The sequence below is a fragment of the Atheta coriaria genome, unplaced genomic scaffold, assembly GCF_025399875.1.
Source record: "Atheta coriaria isolate IRGN ID8LTWV9N9 unplaced genomic scaffold, Caltech_Dcor_3.1 hic_scaffold_7_pilon, whole genome shotgun sequence".
Classification (NCBI taxonomy): Eukaryota; Metazoa; Arthropoda; class Insecta; order Coleoptera; family Staphylinidae; genus Dalotia; species Dalotia coriaria.
The window spans coordinates 3,047,311-3,065,628 of NW_027045449.1; the positions used below are offsets into that span (position 1 = coordinate 3,047,311).

General features: G+C 36.9%; 1 protein-coding gene across 2 annotated transcripts in view; it reads left to right on the forward strand.

Annotated features, from left to right (window-relative positions):
* The window catches only part of trol (terribly reduced optic lobes), an 87,670-nt gene that overhangs the window by 18,863 nt on the left and 50,489 nt on the right, over window positions 1-18,318 (forward strand). For both annotated transcript variants that reach the window (XR_010549255.1, XM_065308120.1), the window contains exons 2-7: window positions 8,168-8,499; window positions 8,568-8,813; window positions 8,881-9,050; window positions 9,127-9,252; window positions 9,595-9,804; window positions 10,094-10,204. Coding sequence is in view for 1 of the 2 variants with exons in the window: in XM_065308120.1 (XP_065164192.1) it covers window positions 8,168-8,499; window positions 8,568-8,813; window positions 8,881-9,050; window positions 9,127-9,252; window positions 9,595-9,804; window positions 10,094-10,204 (1,195 nt within the window). In the remaining variant the exon portion in view is untranslated. The remainder of the gene's footprint in view (window positions 1-8,167; window positions 8,500-8,567; window positions 8,814-8,880; window positions 9,051-9,126; window positions 9,253-9,594; window positions 9,805-10,093; window positions 10,205-18,318) is intronic.

Consider the following 18,318-nt stretch of genomic DNA (forward strand, 5'->3'; position numbering starts at 1 on the left):
TTGCCGAGCATGTTTCCGACGCGATGTAAGTCCACTCGACGCTTGTTTGAGCGACTGCAGGGCGGCGGCGAGTAGAACCACCTCTCGTCGAGTGCCTGCTGCCGTAGTCTGCAACTGTGCTCTTCACGTAATCTGCATAAAGACGCAGGCTACATTCTCGACCCTCGACTATTGCTTCTAATGATCTGCCTTCTTCACAATTCTGGGTTTAGTTCAAGTTCAAAACTATTCGCTATAAAACATATTATTTCGTAGATAATTTTTGATACTCTGATGATAAATATCTCTGCGTGTTTCGAAATCCCTGGTTGTTGAAGTGGAAGTAGAACCTTGGTTCGTTCACATGTGTGCGCCGTCACCCTCTTAAGGAGCGCACGTACACGAGGTTAGTTACGCGTGAAAAAGGGGGACGACGAATGCGAACACATCGCGAGAATCCGGAATGCGCCCCCGGCACCGCCGCCATATTCTTCCTAAAAGCGTCGTCGAGATTTATCCGCAATGCCGGCGCGAGCTGTAACTAATCCATCATAACTTTTCAACGTTTACGGATTCTAACACTCACACTAACCCAAATCATACTTAACTCTATATATTTTTTTATTTTTGAAAATTTATCACAAATTTTTTTCTTTGCGTTTTAAGTACTTTCTATAGTTGTAAGTTGTAATATAGATGGGCGACGTGTCTCTTGCGTTTTTCTTGTGTTTTTACGTCCGTCTTTACGGCCCATTTGCTGGTTGCCTAATAAAAATGTAAAGCACTTGCTTTACATAATTTGTTCTGGTATTAAGTCGTCGGCGGCGGCGGCGTCGTCGGGCGGCGGTCGTCGTTTGTCGCGCCCGGCCGCCACCTCCTTTATATCATTTCCTAAATGGTGCGTGTTTAGGTTTAGTGTAAATGTGCTCACGACTTTGTTCGGGCGCTGTTTGCGGGGGGCACAGATTTCCATCGTGGTCGCGTTCGTCGTCGGATTAAGGCGGGACGCTTGACACATAATCATGCAGCCTAGGCGTTACTGCGCTTTACTTACAGCCACACTTTTAACTTGACAATCTCGACCATTTGAACTTGGTGTAATGTCACGGGAATCTCACTAGTTTTGATCATATTTGGAAATATATTTATTGAAGGCAAAGAAAAGTTCTTGATTTTTTAAAAACTTTTTGGAATAATCATTTGTGAAGTCGAAATTTTTGAAAAGTAGTTTTTTATTAGAGGTTTTAGTTTTCAAAAACATAAATTTTATTTTAAAAAAATAAGCAAAAATTAATCAAAATCGTATTTTTTGCATTTTTCAAGTTTTTAGTCGAAAAATGTTGATTTTTAAAAAAACAGGGCTTCTAATTTTCTCTAAAAATGTCTCATTTAGTAAAATTATAGCTATTACAAAAATAAATCACTGAAAATTTTAATTTTTCATTATTTATATCACAGAAATCAACAAAAAATAAAAAAATCAATTTTGCCGATTGAAATTGAATTTCCCGCATATAACAATACCTGTAATCAATTATTATGATCAATATAACAATGATAATATAACTCCCTGGCCACTACACTAGTTCGAAACGTATTAATGAACACATTTACCTCTTCCACCAGGGAATACCTCATCAGGGGGCTCATCAAACGTAATTATCGTAATTGTGTGAATCAAGCTTCGGAAGCTTCTCATGTGGCGTGCGCTAACCTACCATCAGATTTAATTATGACTAATTGATAAGCCACACTATCTCAAAACTACGATTCAAAGCCCCGCGTAAGTAATTTGTTATCACTAAACTTTTACAGTCACCGCACTGATGACACCTGATAAAATAAACTTGATCTGAACTCGAAAGTTTTCTTCAGATATAGATAAAGGTAAAGGCGAAGAGATTAGTTTGTTTAACAAGTTTACAATTATTTGCATTGACTGTGACAGCAGGTATGTAAATACAGGAAACTTCTATGCTTCACTTGGTGGCTAGACAATTACGCACCGAAAGTGCACTGACTTTACTCGCTTGCGATTCTATTTATAAACTTAACGCGTTTCGGCCGGCGCACACCAGCGCATTCACACATGTGATGCGATGGCGCGATGGAATGCGTTTGAATTCTCAATCCAGCGAGAACAGCGAACGACGGCGAGATGCGGGATGCAAGTTGAATGTTTCGTGCACGACATTCGTCTGGCGCAAGGTCTACCATCAATATCACGCATGCAGATCGCAAAGATGCGAAAAGGGCAGGTGTGGCCGGATTCTGAATTTCGGTTGTGGTGATATACGTGCACGCAAAACCAGTTCGTGAAGTGTACATCGCCATATATGTTCTCTGGGCGATTGCATCAACGAAACAGAGAGGAAAGAGAAAAAGAAAAAATCGGCATTTTTGATGGGTTCATTCAATTTATAGCCGTGTTAATGTCATTATCGATATTGCAGTAATCTTAAAGTCTTATTTATCAATGTATAAAAATCATGAATATTTTATGTAAGCGGGGAGGTCCTAATTAGGCACATGAAGGTTTTATTTAAATTTCACTTCTATATTCTATTTTGGAGTGAATTGAAATGGGAATGATGATTGATTATAAAAAATTTATATTTTTGAGAAATTATTGGTTAAATTAGAGAAAAAAATACGTTTGAGGTTAGAATTTTAAAATTTGCGCTTTTACGCATGGTGTGTCTTGTGACGTCAGTGTTGAGTGATGTAATCTGATTGGTGTTCATCATATTTTGAAGTTTTTCTAATTTTTTGCTTGTTTTTATAAAATTAATCATCGTTATGTATATTTATAGTAATTTTTATCTTGGCACTACAAAAAAATCTTCCTTAAGTATTTATTTATTTAGTTTTTGAAAAATCGTGAGCTGCAAATCTCCGAATAATGTCATAGTCGCGATAATGTGAAAACAAATATTGGCTCGCTCTCGAAGTCGTCTGTTTGCCAAACAAATTCCAGACGACAATCGACGAGGAGGAAACCACTCGTGGATAAGCAAACTTTTTAACTTTTTCTCAACACTGAAAGACATGTTCCAGTGTAAGAATCAAACACTCAATTTTATTGATTGCCTCTTCTTTATACTCCTACCTCTATGAATAGGTAAATTTCCAAGTATTCCTAATCAAATTATATTATTATTTAACTTTTGCCCAATTGCCGTTTCAAATACAATTTGTAAATGATCACAACCCGCCCTTGCTTACATCTGGTAGAATTTTAATTAAATTACTTACGCCAGGTCCTGATGGACTCAGACCTGGACCTTTTCACCCTTTATTTTAGTGGCGGTTATTTGTTCGCTTATATAATTATTAAAAGCATGTTGTGTCGGCTGGATGGCAAAGTGTTTCGAATTACGCACCGAACATGTACCTTTTGTTCTAATTTTTATCCGCAACCCTTTCTACGCGTATGGCCCGTGTATCTTTTCTCTATCATCTAATTGAACTCTGTGCATACTCGTCGGCATTCAGCTTGTTGTGTTGCTGTAAGCGATAATTCCGAAAGTAACAAGTAACAAGTCTCCGCGGTAATTTGGAATTTGCTATAGGTCTACTGTGCCTCGTTTGGGCACACGTTGTGTACAAGGGGTGGTGGAGGAGCCGGGTTATTCTCATTGGTATGTTACATCATCTCCTACGTGCCAGCAAACCTTAAACACATAATATCTTCTAACCTTACCTTTAACTTGGTAATTATTTTGATTATAATAACGAAGAAAAACTTGGAAAAAGTTAAATTTTTCGACAACCTGTAAAAAATAAAAATCCAAGGCATAAGCTTGAAGTAAGTGTGTAAATGTGAGCGTCCGCTGGAGTTTAAGGGTGAGAGTAGGGTGAGAATAGTGTCTACGTGTCCAGCATGCGAACGACCGTCCAGATTGATCATATTAGCAGCAAATTACGCGCCGCCTCCGCATCACACCCTCTAACGTTTTCCACCCCACGACGCACACAACCTTCGACTACTTTCTTAAGCTTTACTAAGGAGTACGGAGTTGTACGCCGCCGTTTTCTACACTTATGCTTGTGAAATTTTCCAAAACTTATAATAGCATACGTTAAATATGCATGAAAAGTTTTCTCTTTTGCAACAAAGCTTGATATAGGAGTGGGACACACTTTACATTCGAATCAAATCCGATTGTGCACGAATTGATCCAATGACACAATATCCACAAACGCACAATGTGCAGGACTTTTAACCTGGATTCATTGTGTAGTGCTTCAAGCCTTATAAGTGTTAAATCTGATATTAATGCCTTCTAAATTGAGTTTGATAAAAGCGTGGATTTTTATTTTTATTTTCCGGCTAGAATAAGAGTAGTTTAACGTCTTTTGAATACCGTTCATTCATTCTAGTTTGTTTCGCATCATAAATAAAGCAGATACAGTGGGCTTTTCTGTAAGATGTTTACCCCCGCACACATGCTAGGATTGTACGGATGTAGTCCTCTATAGTCCTACATCTGGAGATGCGGCAGTCGGTGCAACGCGAGAGATATTCGAATTCCGAGATGATCTTTTCGGCGCGCGTGGTTATTCACATGCGCTCCTCGGGTTTCGCATGCGATATTGGGTCGAGGGTTGAGGAGGCACCGCCTTGGCTTGCCTTGGCTGCAAAACGGGCGCTCGTGAATATTTACAAGTGTTATGATATCTCCTCGACCTCCAGTTGCGCCACACACATACACATATTGGTTCCTGCTGTTGCAGATGCTTACCAACTTACCATTTACCACTTGCGGATCTGGCTCGTACACGTATAAACGAATTTTATCATGCGGAACGTGACTGCTTGTTTCTCGTCATTTTCGCACAGATCAAAAATTTACAGATTTGAATCTTGTTACCGAGTTGCTTAAGTTTAATGAATGTTTCATTTTTAGCGAATACTATATTCATGCATTTATCGCTTGTAGTATCAACAGTTGAAGGCTGTTAATTGACATCTATTCTCTTAATTTATGATGTGATAGACACAAACATTAAATGATGAGTTATCACATTTTAGTTTTGAGGCTGATAAAAATGTATCGCTGGAGCGAGTGGATGGAAATATTGATTTATGATTCAAGCTGATGATGTTGGGTAGAAGAGTCAATTGATGCCACTTGCGAGTTAAATGGCTAATTTACAATCAACGCGTGTGTTCACGACATTTAGATGAATCCACATTGTTGCCAAGTCAATGTATCTTAAGTCAAAACTACGCACTGTCCAAGATTAGAATTACTGAATATGTAAACAGTGATTATCTACGATCAACGAAAAAATACGAAACAATTTATTTACCATGTAATTTTTGTAATATTCATAAAGCCATCAGCAAATAACGTCCGTCCACTCCGGCACACATTTCAATTTGTTTCTGTTTCTTTTATCCGTTTTTATTATCTTATTCTTATTTATTAATTTACGTGATCCCCGTACGTAACGTTTTCTAAGTGTGCGCTCGTTGTCCAAACAGTGTAAGTAATGGGAAATGCTTTTAAACCAACGACAATGGCACGTAAATGACCAAACCACCAATCAAACAATGGCCAAATTACTGTGTGCACATGTAGGGGTATAAGGTACTCAAATACAAAGAGGTTTCATATAAGAAAGAGCCCCGTAGCTAGCCTTAATTCGAGTTAAACAATACCTTAAACAATTCTGTGATCGTCTAGGGTCGGAATCTAGATATTTCCCCATCGATCTGTACTTGTACGTTAAAGTACAAACGAGGTACCGTAGTATGGTATTTGTTTGTTGTTTGTTGAACAACGCTTAATTTTATCATGATAATCAACTCGTTAGGTTGTGATTGTTGTGTGTGATTGTCCCCTTCGCAAGAAATGAACATTTTTGTTGTTATTCTGTGTGTGTGGGACCTAGATATGTCAAATCGTCAAATGTCAATGTATTTCCGAGTCTCGTTTTTAGTTATTTTAGTTAAAGAGTATCTCTGTGGGCTCTGAAGAGCGGAGGATGGTGCGAAAAGCAGACCCCCCACACGCGCCGCGCTTTGTTGGAAAACTTGTGTTTTAAGAATCGGTATTAAATCCCTATAAAGCTATCACGTACACCTTGGCGTTCCGGAGCGGCGTATGATCGTTACAACGAGTAGAATGAAGGGATCCCCGAAGAAGATGAGGCACGGCTGGCGGCTTGCGGCCACACGCCTCATGCATACTACGCCTTCAGACTTTCGAGTCGTTTCGCCTTCAAAACTTGACGCCGCCGCCGTCGACGTCTTCGTCGTCTCTTCTTCTTCGCAAGTCTCAAAATCTTTCGTTTTTTTTTTCTCGTTTTTCTATGCCCCACCTCACACCCTGGTCGACTCCGCCGCACATATGAGTTCTGCGGTTTCGTGCGTTATTTCTTTGTGGGAGTGTAAGTAGTTCTAGTTCGCCAAGTTGCGAGCTGTTGCGTCTCAGACACAATATGGTATTGGTGGTTGTTCGAAATGTGGAATCCCCGCACAATCTTCTCGCCAACTCGTATTACCAAAGCTTCACACCATCACACACATACACAATACACTTAAAATAAAATAAAACAAATAAATTCATGGAAAATGGAAAAAAAGCGATCTTAACCTCAAATTTCAACTTTTTGAAAATCCATGCAGTGAAGTAGGCAATTTGTGCGATAATTAACAGCTACTTCCAACTTCAAAAACACTTATGATGGAAACAGATCCTCTTTTAACTTGATTGATGTATGCGTATAGTTATAGTGTATGCATAAGGAGTCCTTTCATCAACGCGGCGGCGCGTTGCTTTATTTAATGTGTAAACACCACGAAAAAGTGAGAAATGAAGAAGCGAGTATATCATGAAAACCAGAAGATCAACTAGAGAACGGCGCTGTTTTATTCTTATTTAACAACTGCAACGATGTAGCGATCATAAATAAACTTTTTTTACGGCTCCACTCCTCCAACGGCTTCCAAAAATTCAGTTTCAGAGAGAAACCATGTGCTTGCAACTTTAACTTTACGTTTATAATGTTTGAATTCAGGCATGCGTCCAACTTTCGTACACAATGCAGAATGCAGCCATATCTGTTTTACATAAAATATTCGCACAAAGTGTGGCGGGAAATTTGATGATGAAGCTTTTAAAATTATTATAATGTGTTTAGATGTAAGTGCTTGCGCTTTTCGATCATAAAATTCGATAGATTTGAGAATTTTTCGATCGAAAATTTGAAAGTGCAAGGCAGAAGATTAAATTGCAAGCGCGCGAAAATAACGTTTGCGTCGCATCCACCGCCTGGCATTTATCAAGTTGCGCGTTGGTCCCAACATCGTTGTCAACAATGCCAACACGCGAAAGTGGCGGCGACGGCGGCGGGGCACATCTTGGAGCGACGATTTAGTAGCGACTGCGGGATTGCCATGCGCTCGCCTGCGAAATCTGAGCGTCGCGTAAATAAATATATACCCTACATGCCCTGCTCTCGTTCCCTCCACACCTCAATCGTCCTGTTGAGGTGGTTAAGGTAGAGTTTAGGCGTCGCGCCGCATTTCGTGTGCCCATAATAGCGAAACGTTTCGGTAACGTCGTCAGGCTGGTAAAACGCGTTTGTGCGCCGCACGTTTCACCTCTCTTCTTCTTGCAGAGGAGGGTGGTTGGGGGTGAAGAATATGAGGCTCGTGTAAGAACACAAGCGGTCGGCCCGCGCGCCGCTCGGTTTGATAATAACGATAATAATGTGTCTGTTATTCGATGCACGCGATCTCCTTTAAGACGTCCCTTAACTTCCCGACACCTCGTAATGCGATGACCTATGAGCCTTCTCCGCAGTCCCCTTTGCATACACACCCACCACCACCACCACCTCGCCGGCGTTTTAAAATTCAGCGCGCGCCGCGGCGACATTTTGTTTGAAAAACAAATTTGCACAAATAAAGTAAAAGTTTCATGTTATAACAAGCGTCTTCTGCGTCCCCTTACGAAAAAGGGACACTAATCTAGACGACACGAAAGATGAAAACTCAGCGCGGAACTATTTATTCATGTTTATGCAAATACTTTCTACGTGACTTTACTTAAGTACATCTTACCACACGAAATATATTATATTAATTGTCAGGACATTAATTGCCAGACACATAATTATCTTGTAAGCCATTAGAACGTGTTATTAATGTGTTTTTCTTTGTTTTTCGGTTTAGAATGAAGATGATATAACATTCGACGGTGCACACCATGCCAGATCAAGCAGATCACTACCCTATGTAAATAGTAAATCTAGTCAAGAAGCAGACCACGATCATTGGTTCACCAAGTCGATTCATCGAATTAAACGAGGATTGTTTGATTTTTTTGACACCATCACTACTACCACACCGGAGCCAGACATCGATAACTCACTGGATGGACAATCGCAGAAGTTCGTTGAAGGTGACTCGAATGAAAAGTTAGAGTCTCGAGAGAATGAGAATGAGGACTATGATGTACTCGCGCTTGATAGCAGCAATAAAAACTATCATGAAAGTCCAACAGGGTAAGTTATTTCTATTTTTTACATTATAATGTATTAATATTTACATTTAAACATATTTTATATTGCAGGGGTGCATTTGATGATGATGAAGACAACTTTGACAACTCCGGTCATCATTCTGGTGAACAAGACACAGATTACAATGAACCTAAACATCCAGCATATTATAGAATACGTTTCACATTGATGGAACCCTTCAGTGAACATATGAGTCCAGAAGAATATAAAAGACTATCAGAGCAGATTGTTGACAATGTTGATCAACTCTACAAAAATTTCGAAGGCAATCAAACATCATCTGTTGTTAAAATTCAGTAAGTACACAATATAAGCATTGTTTTAATGTATTTTTATGATTAACACAAATATTTATGATTTTAGGGGACGTAAAGAAGATTTATTCTCTTCGTTGGTCACAGTTGACCTTCAGAGTGAACATTTCAACAATGGGCATGCATTACGGCGTAAATTCGAAGATCAAATTAACAATTTTAATGCAATTGGTAGTTTGCCTGTGAAATCAGACGATTTTCAATTCCAGGAGTTTGAAGGTAATGATTTTTTCATTTTTTGTTTTGTAAAACGTTTTGTTTTATTTTGTTTTAATTTATTTGATTGTTTCCAAAGGCAAACCACCTAAGTTATGTGCATACAATGAAATCGAATGCAAAGATGGTAATTGTGTACCAATTGAAGCACGTTGCAATTCTGTCAATGATTGTTCAGATGGCACTGATGAGGAAAATTGTTTCGGTATGATTTCTTTCATTTTTATTTTATTTTTTATTCAATTGTACATATTTTATGCTTCAAATTTGCCTATATTGGTTATTTAAAGGTAATGGTGATATATTTATGCAATACGTGATAGTTTCTTATGTAGATTCTTGGAACTAAAGGTTTTGGACACAAAGAAATTAATATTGTACATATATTTTGGTGGTGATTAAAAAACATTCTAGAAAAATATAGCTGAAGCTCAAGCTGCTCAACAATGACGCTGAACGCTGCTGCAATCGCTTCACCGCTGCTTCGTACTAATCAATCATGATAAACGAATTTGTTTATGATTATCTTTACGAATTTTGAAAACAGAAGATGATCCAGTCGAAGTAGACTTTACCGTACCGACAACTACCACTGCGTCGTCGGCAGTGCCGCCGTCCGCCAACAGATGTCGCGCCGATGACGCAATCCAGTGCGAAAACTCCGTTGTGTCTATTTGCGCTGATCAAGAATGTGACGGTCAAAAAGATTGCCCCGACGGCGAAGACGAGGATGATATCAAATGCGGTTTCACGAAACGTAAATATTATGCGTGCGCTCGACCCGATAACGATCGAGATCGAGATATGTTGAGTTGCTGGTATTAACAACAACGCAGTTGTAGTGTTTTGATTCCGAGTGAACACACGAGTATTATTCCTTAAATAACCGAAACCAACATTTTAGTAGTTGTAATAAAAATTGTAGTAATTAGTGACTTGTATTTACAGGTAATATTAATAACGCTAGGTGTGAATATTTGAATATGTATTTACAATTGTTTTCGCCATTGTTTTGTGTGGATTTTAACTTTTGTTTTGATTTCTAGCATGTGCTGTTGGTGAACTCTCCTGCGATATTAGCCGCTGCATTCCGGAAAGTCAACGCTGCGATGGCCACTACGACTGTCAAGATAAGACGGATGAACAAAACTGTCCAGGTATGATAATACTTTCAATAATTTACAACATTTTTCCTCTTGTTGCAAACGGTATTCTTAAGATTATGATTTTGTCGAATTTCCCTGGTTCTCTGGCAGAACAATCTTCTTCCTAATCTCTCGTAGGCGTTCCGTTTAAATACGAAACGCACGACAAAAAAGGCGTCGCACGGACGCGTCCTGACAGATAATCATGTTTCGGGTTTCGAAGCCGAGGCGCAATGATTTGTCGTTTGGTGGCCGCCCGTTGATTGCCACCACCCGCTGGTCTTGATAATGCGCGCTCGACGCAATCATACTTTATTCATATTACGCGTACTTGCGCGCCGAGAGTGAGTTTCCGTGGTGCGCGATGATACAGTCGTTGCGTTCGGGCGATTCTCCTCGGATTCAGATGAAATTACATGCAACAATTTCGGATGTTGGGGCGGCTGGAGCCGGCGGAGTAGGAAACAAGCGCGTCACGATTGTGCAAACGACCAAAAACTTTCACCGCCGCTACCACAAATTATTTGTCCGCGATTGTACAACGAGAAATTCAGAATCAGGAACATGTAGTGACCACCAACGTCTTTTTTTCATCACATCACATTTACAAATATATTTTACTCATAAAGTTTGATGAAATTTCTTGCATAAAAAATTTTCGCGTTTTTCTCGTCACCTGATATAAGAAAAACTAAAAAAATATTTTTCTTAATAATAATAAGTAATTTTTACATATGTTTCTATTAAGAAAAAACAAATTTTCTTTTGGTGGTAATTTCTTGATGGACAATAGTAGCCACTGCGAATTAATTTTTTCCTAGTCTAATATATTTAGTTTATTTTCGGGCTTCGAGCAGATGAAAGCATTTTTTATTATCATGCTTATCTTCTGTTGATTCTTAGCGCGACTCGGATAAATGCAAAAGAAAAAAAAAACATACCGAAAACATAATACGCAGACGGGGTAGAAGTGACATTTGTGTTTGTCCGAGGCAAGTAAGTCATTTGTAAAACCGCTACCTTAATGGAAGGAAGTTCTTAGAAGGCGTTTTTTTCCTCCTTTGCTACTTATTCTTTTTCTGGAAACTCATGTTTTCATTTTCCATCTACAGACTGTTGCAAATTATCTTTAATAATCATAACTTGTACATTTATTAAAATACTTACAAAATTATTAAGATTACATCAATAAATGAGGTAATTTTAAGAGGATGTGAATAGATTTAGATGGAATTTTTCTAGTGTAGCTAATTTATAGATCGAAGAAGACTTCCGAGTAAGTTAGCAATGAATGACGGCAGAAAAAGGCGAGTGAGGAAGTTTCCTTTCAGGGGTACACTTCTTGCGGTTCTTTCTGGTGCTTGTCGATTTTTTCCACAGTGTATGACTGCACGCCGGGACCTTTGTGCGAGCGAATAATGTTGCTCGGCTTTGTCGCTGTGTGGCGGTGCTCTGGTACACTTGTACGCGATTTATTCTTTTGTTAATCCCTCGGATGCGGGAAAAGATTCTTTACTTTATGAGACGATTCGCGTAAAAACAAGCTCTTCATATGTAAATTACTTATTGAATATTCAACTCGACCGGATGCAATGCTGCTAATTTGGGTAGATAGTGCACACCACTAGTTGAATTTATTACTACAATTATCGTATGTTTATAGTTTTTTTGTTAAATAAAAATCACAAATCTAATTTCTCAGCTTAAAAAATGAAAATTTATATGATGAGTTGAAGAATATGAAATCAGTTGTTGGTTCGAAAAGCTCGTCTAGTTTTTTATTTGTTTTCATTCGACTAATGGTGAGTTTTTTAAGTAGAAATTTCAATTACCACACGCAGCGGCGCGGCGACGACGACCGCTCGTTTTCGAATGCGGATAATAATTTATTCATACGGAAAACAGTCCCTTTCGTAATATAAACGACACAATTTAAAGTTAATGTGTCGACTTTAACATAAAACCGATGTTTCGAAGAGACCGCGTCGCGGACGACGATAAAAATTAATGAAAATATATCTACGAGGATGAAATACATAATCCGCGTCGCGTTATTTTTTATTAGAATGAATGCTGTCGGAGCTGTTTGCGTCTTTTGTTTAAAACTCACGCGCGCGCGTCGGTCGTTAGGAGATTGTCGACGCCTTGCTTTATTTCGCGATGCAATTTACGCGAATATTTCATGGCTAAACATGGACGCAGGGGGTTTCAATGGGGGAGGCACTGATTCAAGAAAATAACTTTCTGAATGCAACTCGACTAGTAACCACCAAGTACGAGTAGATAGTATATAGTCACGCTGCGGTTACGCGACGCGGAAAAAAACTGAATTTTCATAGTTTTTTTATTAATAACTCGAAAACTAATCAAGTTACAGTCATAATTCTTTTATTAATCAGTTTAGTGATAAATTATGCATCTAGTTATGTAAAAATTTTATTGAAAATATTTTTTATCCAAAGATATTTGATAATTTCTGAAAACTTTCATTATTTTTTAACAAAATTTTTCTTCAAATTGCTATAAAAATACCTAAAAAAATAATTCTCCTACTAAAATATCATCTAATGCCACTGTAACTATACGTAAATTGCAGGTATAAGTATAAAACATGCACATTAAAAAAAGGCGCAGAAAAACCGAACGAACTCTCAAGTGGAAAGAAAGAATAAATGCAGTCATCAGTAAAACACGTGTACATGTACACGTGCTTTAATATTTAAAGCGTCCTCATCAGTAATTACTGTTCAGACATATAAATGTTTCTGATCCAATGCTTGCCGTTGAGCGCTGAACTTTAAATGTTTTACACTTGCGCGTTTACGTCTTTGCGAGTGTGTTAAATTACTATTATGTGCGGTGTGATGTGTTGAATGTTGTCGCAATGCGGATGGCGCTGTGAATACTTTTCGGGGAATTAAAATCGAGAAAAAATCTCAGCCTATTAACCCGGCGCATAAATTCTTTCAGCGAGCGACGCGTAAAAATAGCCAAGCGCGGTGCATTAATCATCAACGTTTTAGAAATATTGCATTTCATAAATGCTCATGTTGAGTGAGATGCCAAAAATTGTTTTTGTGACGTCATTGATGGCAAATATTAAAAGTTTTTGAATTTTTTTGCTGGAATAGAGGCTATTAACACTAAATTGGTAGTAAATTAATAGAATTTTATGCGTTCAAAATTATTTTGTGATGTTATTATGGAAAGAAATTAAAAATTTGAATTTTTAGTTGAAAAATGGTTTATTGGGATTAAATTGGTACCAAATTAATTGAATTTTATGCTTTCAAAATTGTTCTATGATTTTATCGATGATAAATATTAAAAAATTGAATTTTTAGCTCGAAAAATAGTATATTAACGCTAAATCGGTAGCAAATTAACCGAATTTTATTTGATATTTGCTTTATTATCATCATCGTTTGCCTTCGGCCGAAAGCAAATAGCAGTAGGAAAATTTAAATCACACATTTCGGATAAACGCGCTGCTAATTAGCGCCGAACGAATGCGAATACGAATTAATTGCGATCGCGCGCGCATAATTTGCAATCACCTGCATTCGATTACGCTTTATGCGTTTGTGCGAATCAAATCTGAAATTTCAAACCAACCGCACATGCGTGCAATTGAATAATTATTATAATTAATAAAATTATAATTATAACTGTTTTAAAAATCCAACAAATAATTCCATGCATCAAAATTTCTCCATTTCATCTATCTGAAAAAGTTTTTATTTCGATTTAAACTAACGCGTATTCAACGCGCGCGCTAATTTTGAAAGTTTGAATGAGCCTACTACCTTGCGTACAATAGTTAATTAACTACACATATAATACGCTGCAGCAGCAAGCAACAACAATGGCAAGAACAATATCGAATGCGGATAATAATTTCATTGCTGGATAATGTGTTAAAATTGCAACCGGCTCGAATATTCAATATTCAATGCAGTTTCACGTCCGCGTCCAAAATGTGATGTCGATGTGGGTGGGAGTGTGTGTTATCGTTTATAAAGCGTTCGCAAATAATTTATAATAATCAAACATGCATTTTGTGTACGCTGGAACGTATACGCGCGTGTTGCGTTGGTACACTGCGCCCGTTTTGTATTCCCAATATTGCAATTCAAATCGTTCGGGGGTTGATTTGGTAAGCAATATCAATGGTGGCGCGCGCGGGCGGGGCATGTGTGTGTAGACTTATTAAAACAATGCAACCCTCCTGCTCTGCAACGTCCCTCTCATCATGTTTTGTACTAATGTAGCTCGGGCCTTTGGAGACCTTGCGTCAATGCACATTATACTGCTTGTTGCGATAATATCAATAATTATAATCGCGATGAAGGTTATTCATTGATTACTCGGAAAGAAATAGATATAAATTAATTATTTCTTTTGAGAATTATTAAGAATTAAATTCTTTATATATTGATGCAAATATTCGATTGATAAGTATTTTTTATTGGAAATTATGGAGCATTTTTTGTAAAATTTTTGAATATTTTAAGTTTAATTGTTTATAACTTTGTGTGTAATTATTTTATTAATTAAATCTTTGCAGCCGTGAATGTAATATTTAATTGAATATTAATTGGTGAAAGAATAATTAATGTAAATTGTTTCGTTTAAGAGTAATTAATTAATTACTGGAACAATACATGCTTTTTGTTCGTTATAATTTTCTCAACATGTTTCTTTGTAGTTATTAATTAATAACTTGAAAACTATTTACGCGATTTGAATTATTTTGACTTTATTTGATTCTATATTAGTTGTTACATCTAATTATTGCAAAACATTGTAAATTTTTAGTTTCTGCAAAAAGTTATCTCTAATCTTGCCTATTGTTCTAATTTTTATTAAAATTTACTTTCTTATGCGTGTAACTTTTATAATTTTTCTGTTTTACACTGAAACTCAACTTATTTGAAAGTAGAATTTATCTCAGAATCTAATTTTGAAAGAATCATTGATACGGCAACTTTCACTTTTCGAGTAATTGAAGAATAACTAAAAATGTAACTCACTTGATCTTGCATAGTGCTTTACACTTGTGTCTCCATTCCCCCCATAGAGACATACACCTGTGGGAATAATATCCATCCAAATTGAGGTTCGCCAGCGCCGGTGTTAGGTTAGTGCGTGTGTAATGCGCAAACTTGATGAATTAATTTGAAGGCTTATTTATTCAACGTCATCGCTTGTTGTCGCGTCATTCGCTGCGCAGCGCGATATTTATTGCGATAATTACATATCTACAACTTACAAGAATAGCTTTCATCCAAGCTACAATGATTGTATTATTACTCATTCTAAGAATGCTTCACATATTATTTTACACCATAAAGATATTATGAACATAACCTAGATTTAAAACTAGATTAAATTGTACGAAATTAAAGTTGGCAACACTTAGTGTATGCATGTGTATGTAGTGTCTCATTGTAGCAAACAAGAGATGAAATTTAACGAGATTATGTCCGCATTGTGTGCACGATGATAAGTTTCGAAATCAACAAATCCTTCAGCCGCTCACTGGTCGTAAATTAAAATCTATTTGCGGCGATTATGCGCGAATTGTTCCACGAGACAAAAATGCGCACTTAAATTCGATTCAATATCCGAAGACGGATGAGAATTCGGCATAGTCGCGTGTCTAATGTCGATATATTTGCGGCGCATTTCCACCAATATTTTACCTACTTATGTAAATATGCCGCATAAACGTTCGCGCTTGTTTGAGATCTTTTTTTACCTTTTTTATACAGTACGTTAACAAAAAACAAATTTATTATATTTTTATTATGAAATAATAAATAATAATGCATATTTTATAACATTTATATAAAAATATAATATTTTTTAAGTTTTATAAGTGCTCATATTATGTCAGGGGTTGTTGGGGGTGGTAATAGCCACCGCGCAACGCTGTGTGCTGTGTGTGGTATTGGGGAAGCGTTCCGGCTACGTATAGATTATTTTAATATTGCGACATTTATGAATTTTCGTGTCGTCGTCGAGTTAAACGCAAAAAAACGCAACGCGCACATCACAACTAGTTTTTATTTTTTATTTTTATTCTGCTTGACGATTAGTCTAGTTAGGTATAATAAATATAAATGAATTATGTGATTATTGCATGAATTTCGATTTGTTTTTTTTAAGAAAAAAAATGATGAGTTTTGATGAGAAAAATTAATATCATGCTTTTATGCACATCTAAAGGGATTGCAGGTCAGAAATATTTATGAGCTACCTGCGAGGATTTCGTGTAATTCCCTATCAATATTTATAAATGCGCAAAATGCAATTTGCTTTTAATTATTGGCTGTTAAGCAGTTGGTGCGGGTGGTCAATATCCGGACGGTACACTTTATACGTTTTTATTTTTTTCTTTGCACCCGAGGATGCTTTATTTTTACGACGGCATTCTTGTTAAAAGGTTAAAAGTTAACGAACACGTGTGGTGGTAAAAGGCAAATGAATAAAGCATAAAAGTATGTTGGGATGCATTCTGCGTTCGCATTTTATTCGAAAATCGCGTGCATTATTTTGTTGTTATATTCCGTGGTCGTTTCGTCCGCGCGCGCAATGTCCGCCATGTTGTAATTTTCATAACTCGTCGTATATGTGCTATCAATTTATATGCAATTAAATTTTAACTGCCTGCGAAATATTCTTACGGCGCAAAGGTGTATGCTGATAATGAGGTGTTTTATTTCAGTTTTTACTCGAAATTTTATTTTTAGTTTTTTGCGTCTTAAAGAAAAGAAAAAAATTAAATTAGAGAATATTTAGTCGCGAAACAAAAGACAGACGATTGTATACATTTCCGGCGGTCGCGTTACGCTTTTTCTCTTCGTATTTTTGTGTCGTGTCGCGTCTCGCGTCTTGCGGCACGGTACCAGGCGCCACGTGTCTCTTTACTTCACGAATGTGGATTGTTGGCGCACGCCGCACATAAAACTGACTTCTTTTGAGGCCCTTCTCGATCCATACCAGACTATTTCGCCCCCGCCGCCAGAAACCACTGCCTGGTAAACGTAAAAATTGCCAACCAACTAACTGTTTTAATATGTATACTTTAAATATACATATATTGTATACCAAGTGTGTAAAATGCAATTTTAAACACGCGCGTTCTATTTTTTGGTTTTTATTTATTTAAATAACAACTTTCAGTTTTTATTTATATAAAAGTATAATGTGCATACTTTAGATATACATATATTGTTTAAAAAGTGTGTAAAATGCCATTTTTACACACGCGCATTCCAGTTTTGTGTTTTATTGGATTAAATAACAGTTTATAAGCAGATATATGGAAGTATTTTATACACTATTGCATTGAATATTTTTTGTAGATATTTTTATTGATTTACTTATTTTTGCCTTCTACCCTCAGGCATTGAACTGGCTAAGTACAAGTATATTCTATCTAAACACGCAATAACAGTGCGACGTGAAAATTGCAAATACATTTATGGAAATCGAGGATTTTAACGCGTTAGCACATTGAAAACAAGCTCCTGCGTTGCGCGAACATTTCCCGCAGGCGCAATTTCGGGAAACAATTTTGCAAAATTCTCAATAGGAAATATTCCTTCAACTAGAGCAGCTACTTTATTTTATGCTAGTCTTTCTCTGCGACTATGTCCGAATAAATTTTGATAAAAGTGGCTTAACTAATGATTTTTAAAAATATTAAAGTTTATATTCTATTCTGAGACACAATCTATAATATTGTAAAGTTTTGTCAACATTAAAATAATAGTTTTTGCCTGAAAGTGTAACAAACATGCATAAAACCTTTTAAAAACTTTCGCATTTATAGTATTAATAGGATATATAGGATATTTTTCTTTCACTGCACTACATACCGTAAAAATGCTGCACTAATTTAAAGTGTCATCAATAATAATCAAAGTGATGGCATTTGTGTTAAGTGATGAGCTAACCCACATAATAAAATGTTTGAAAAGTTGTCGAAAGCATGCAAATCAAGCCGCGCAATCAATTTATCTATTCTACATTGACGCCCAAGTTGGCATATTATTTCAAGGAAACAATTAACAATCATTAAACGCGTCGACACAGTCGTGTGCGGTCCGTCAGTTTTT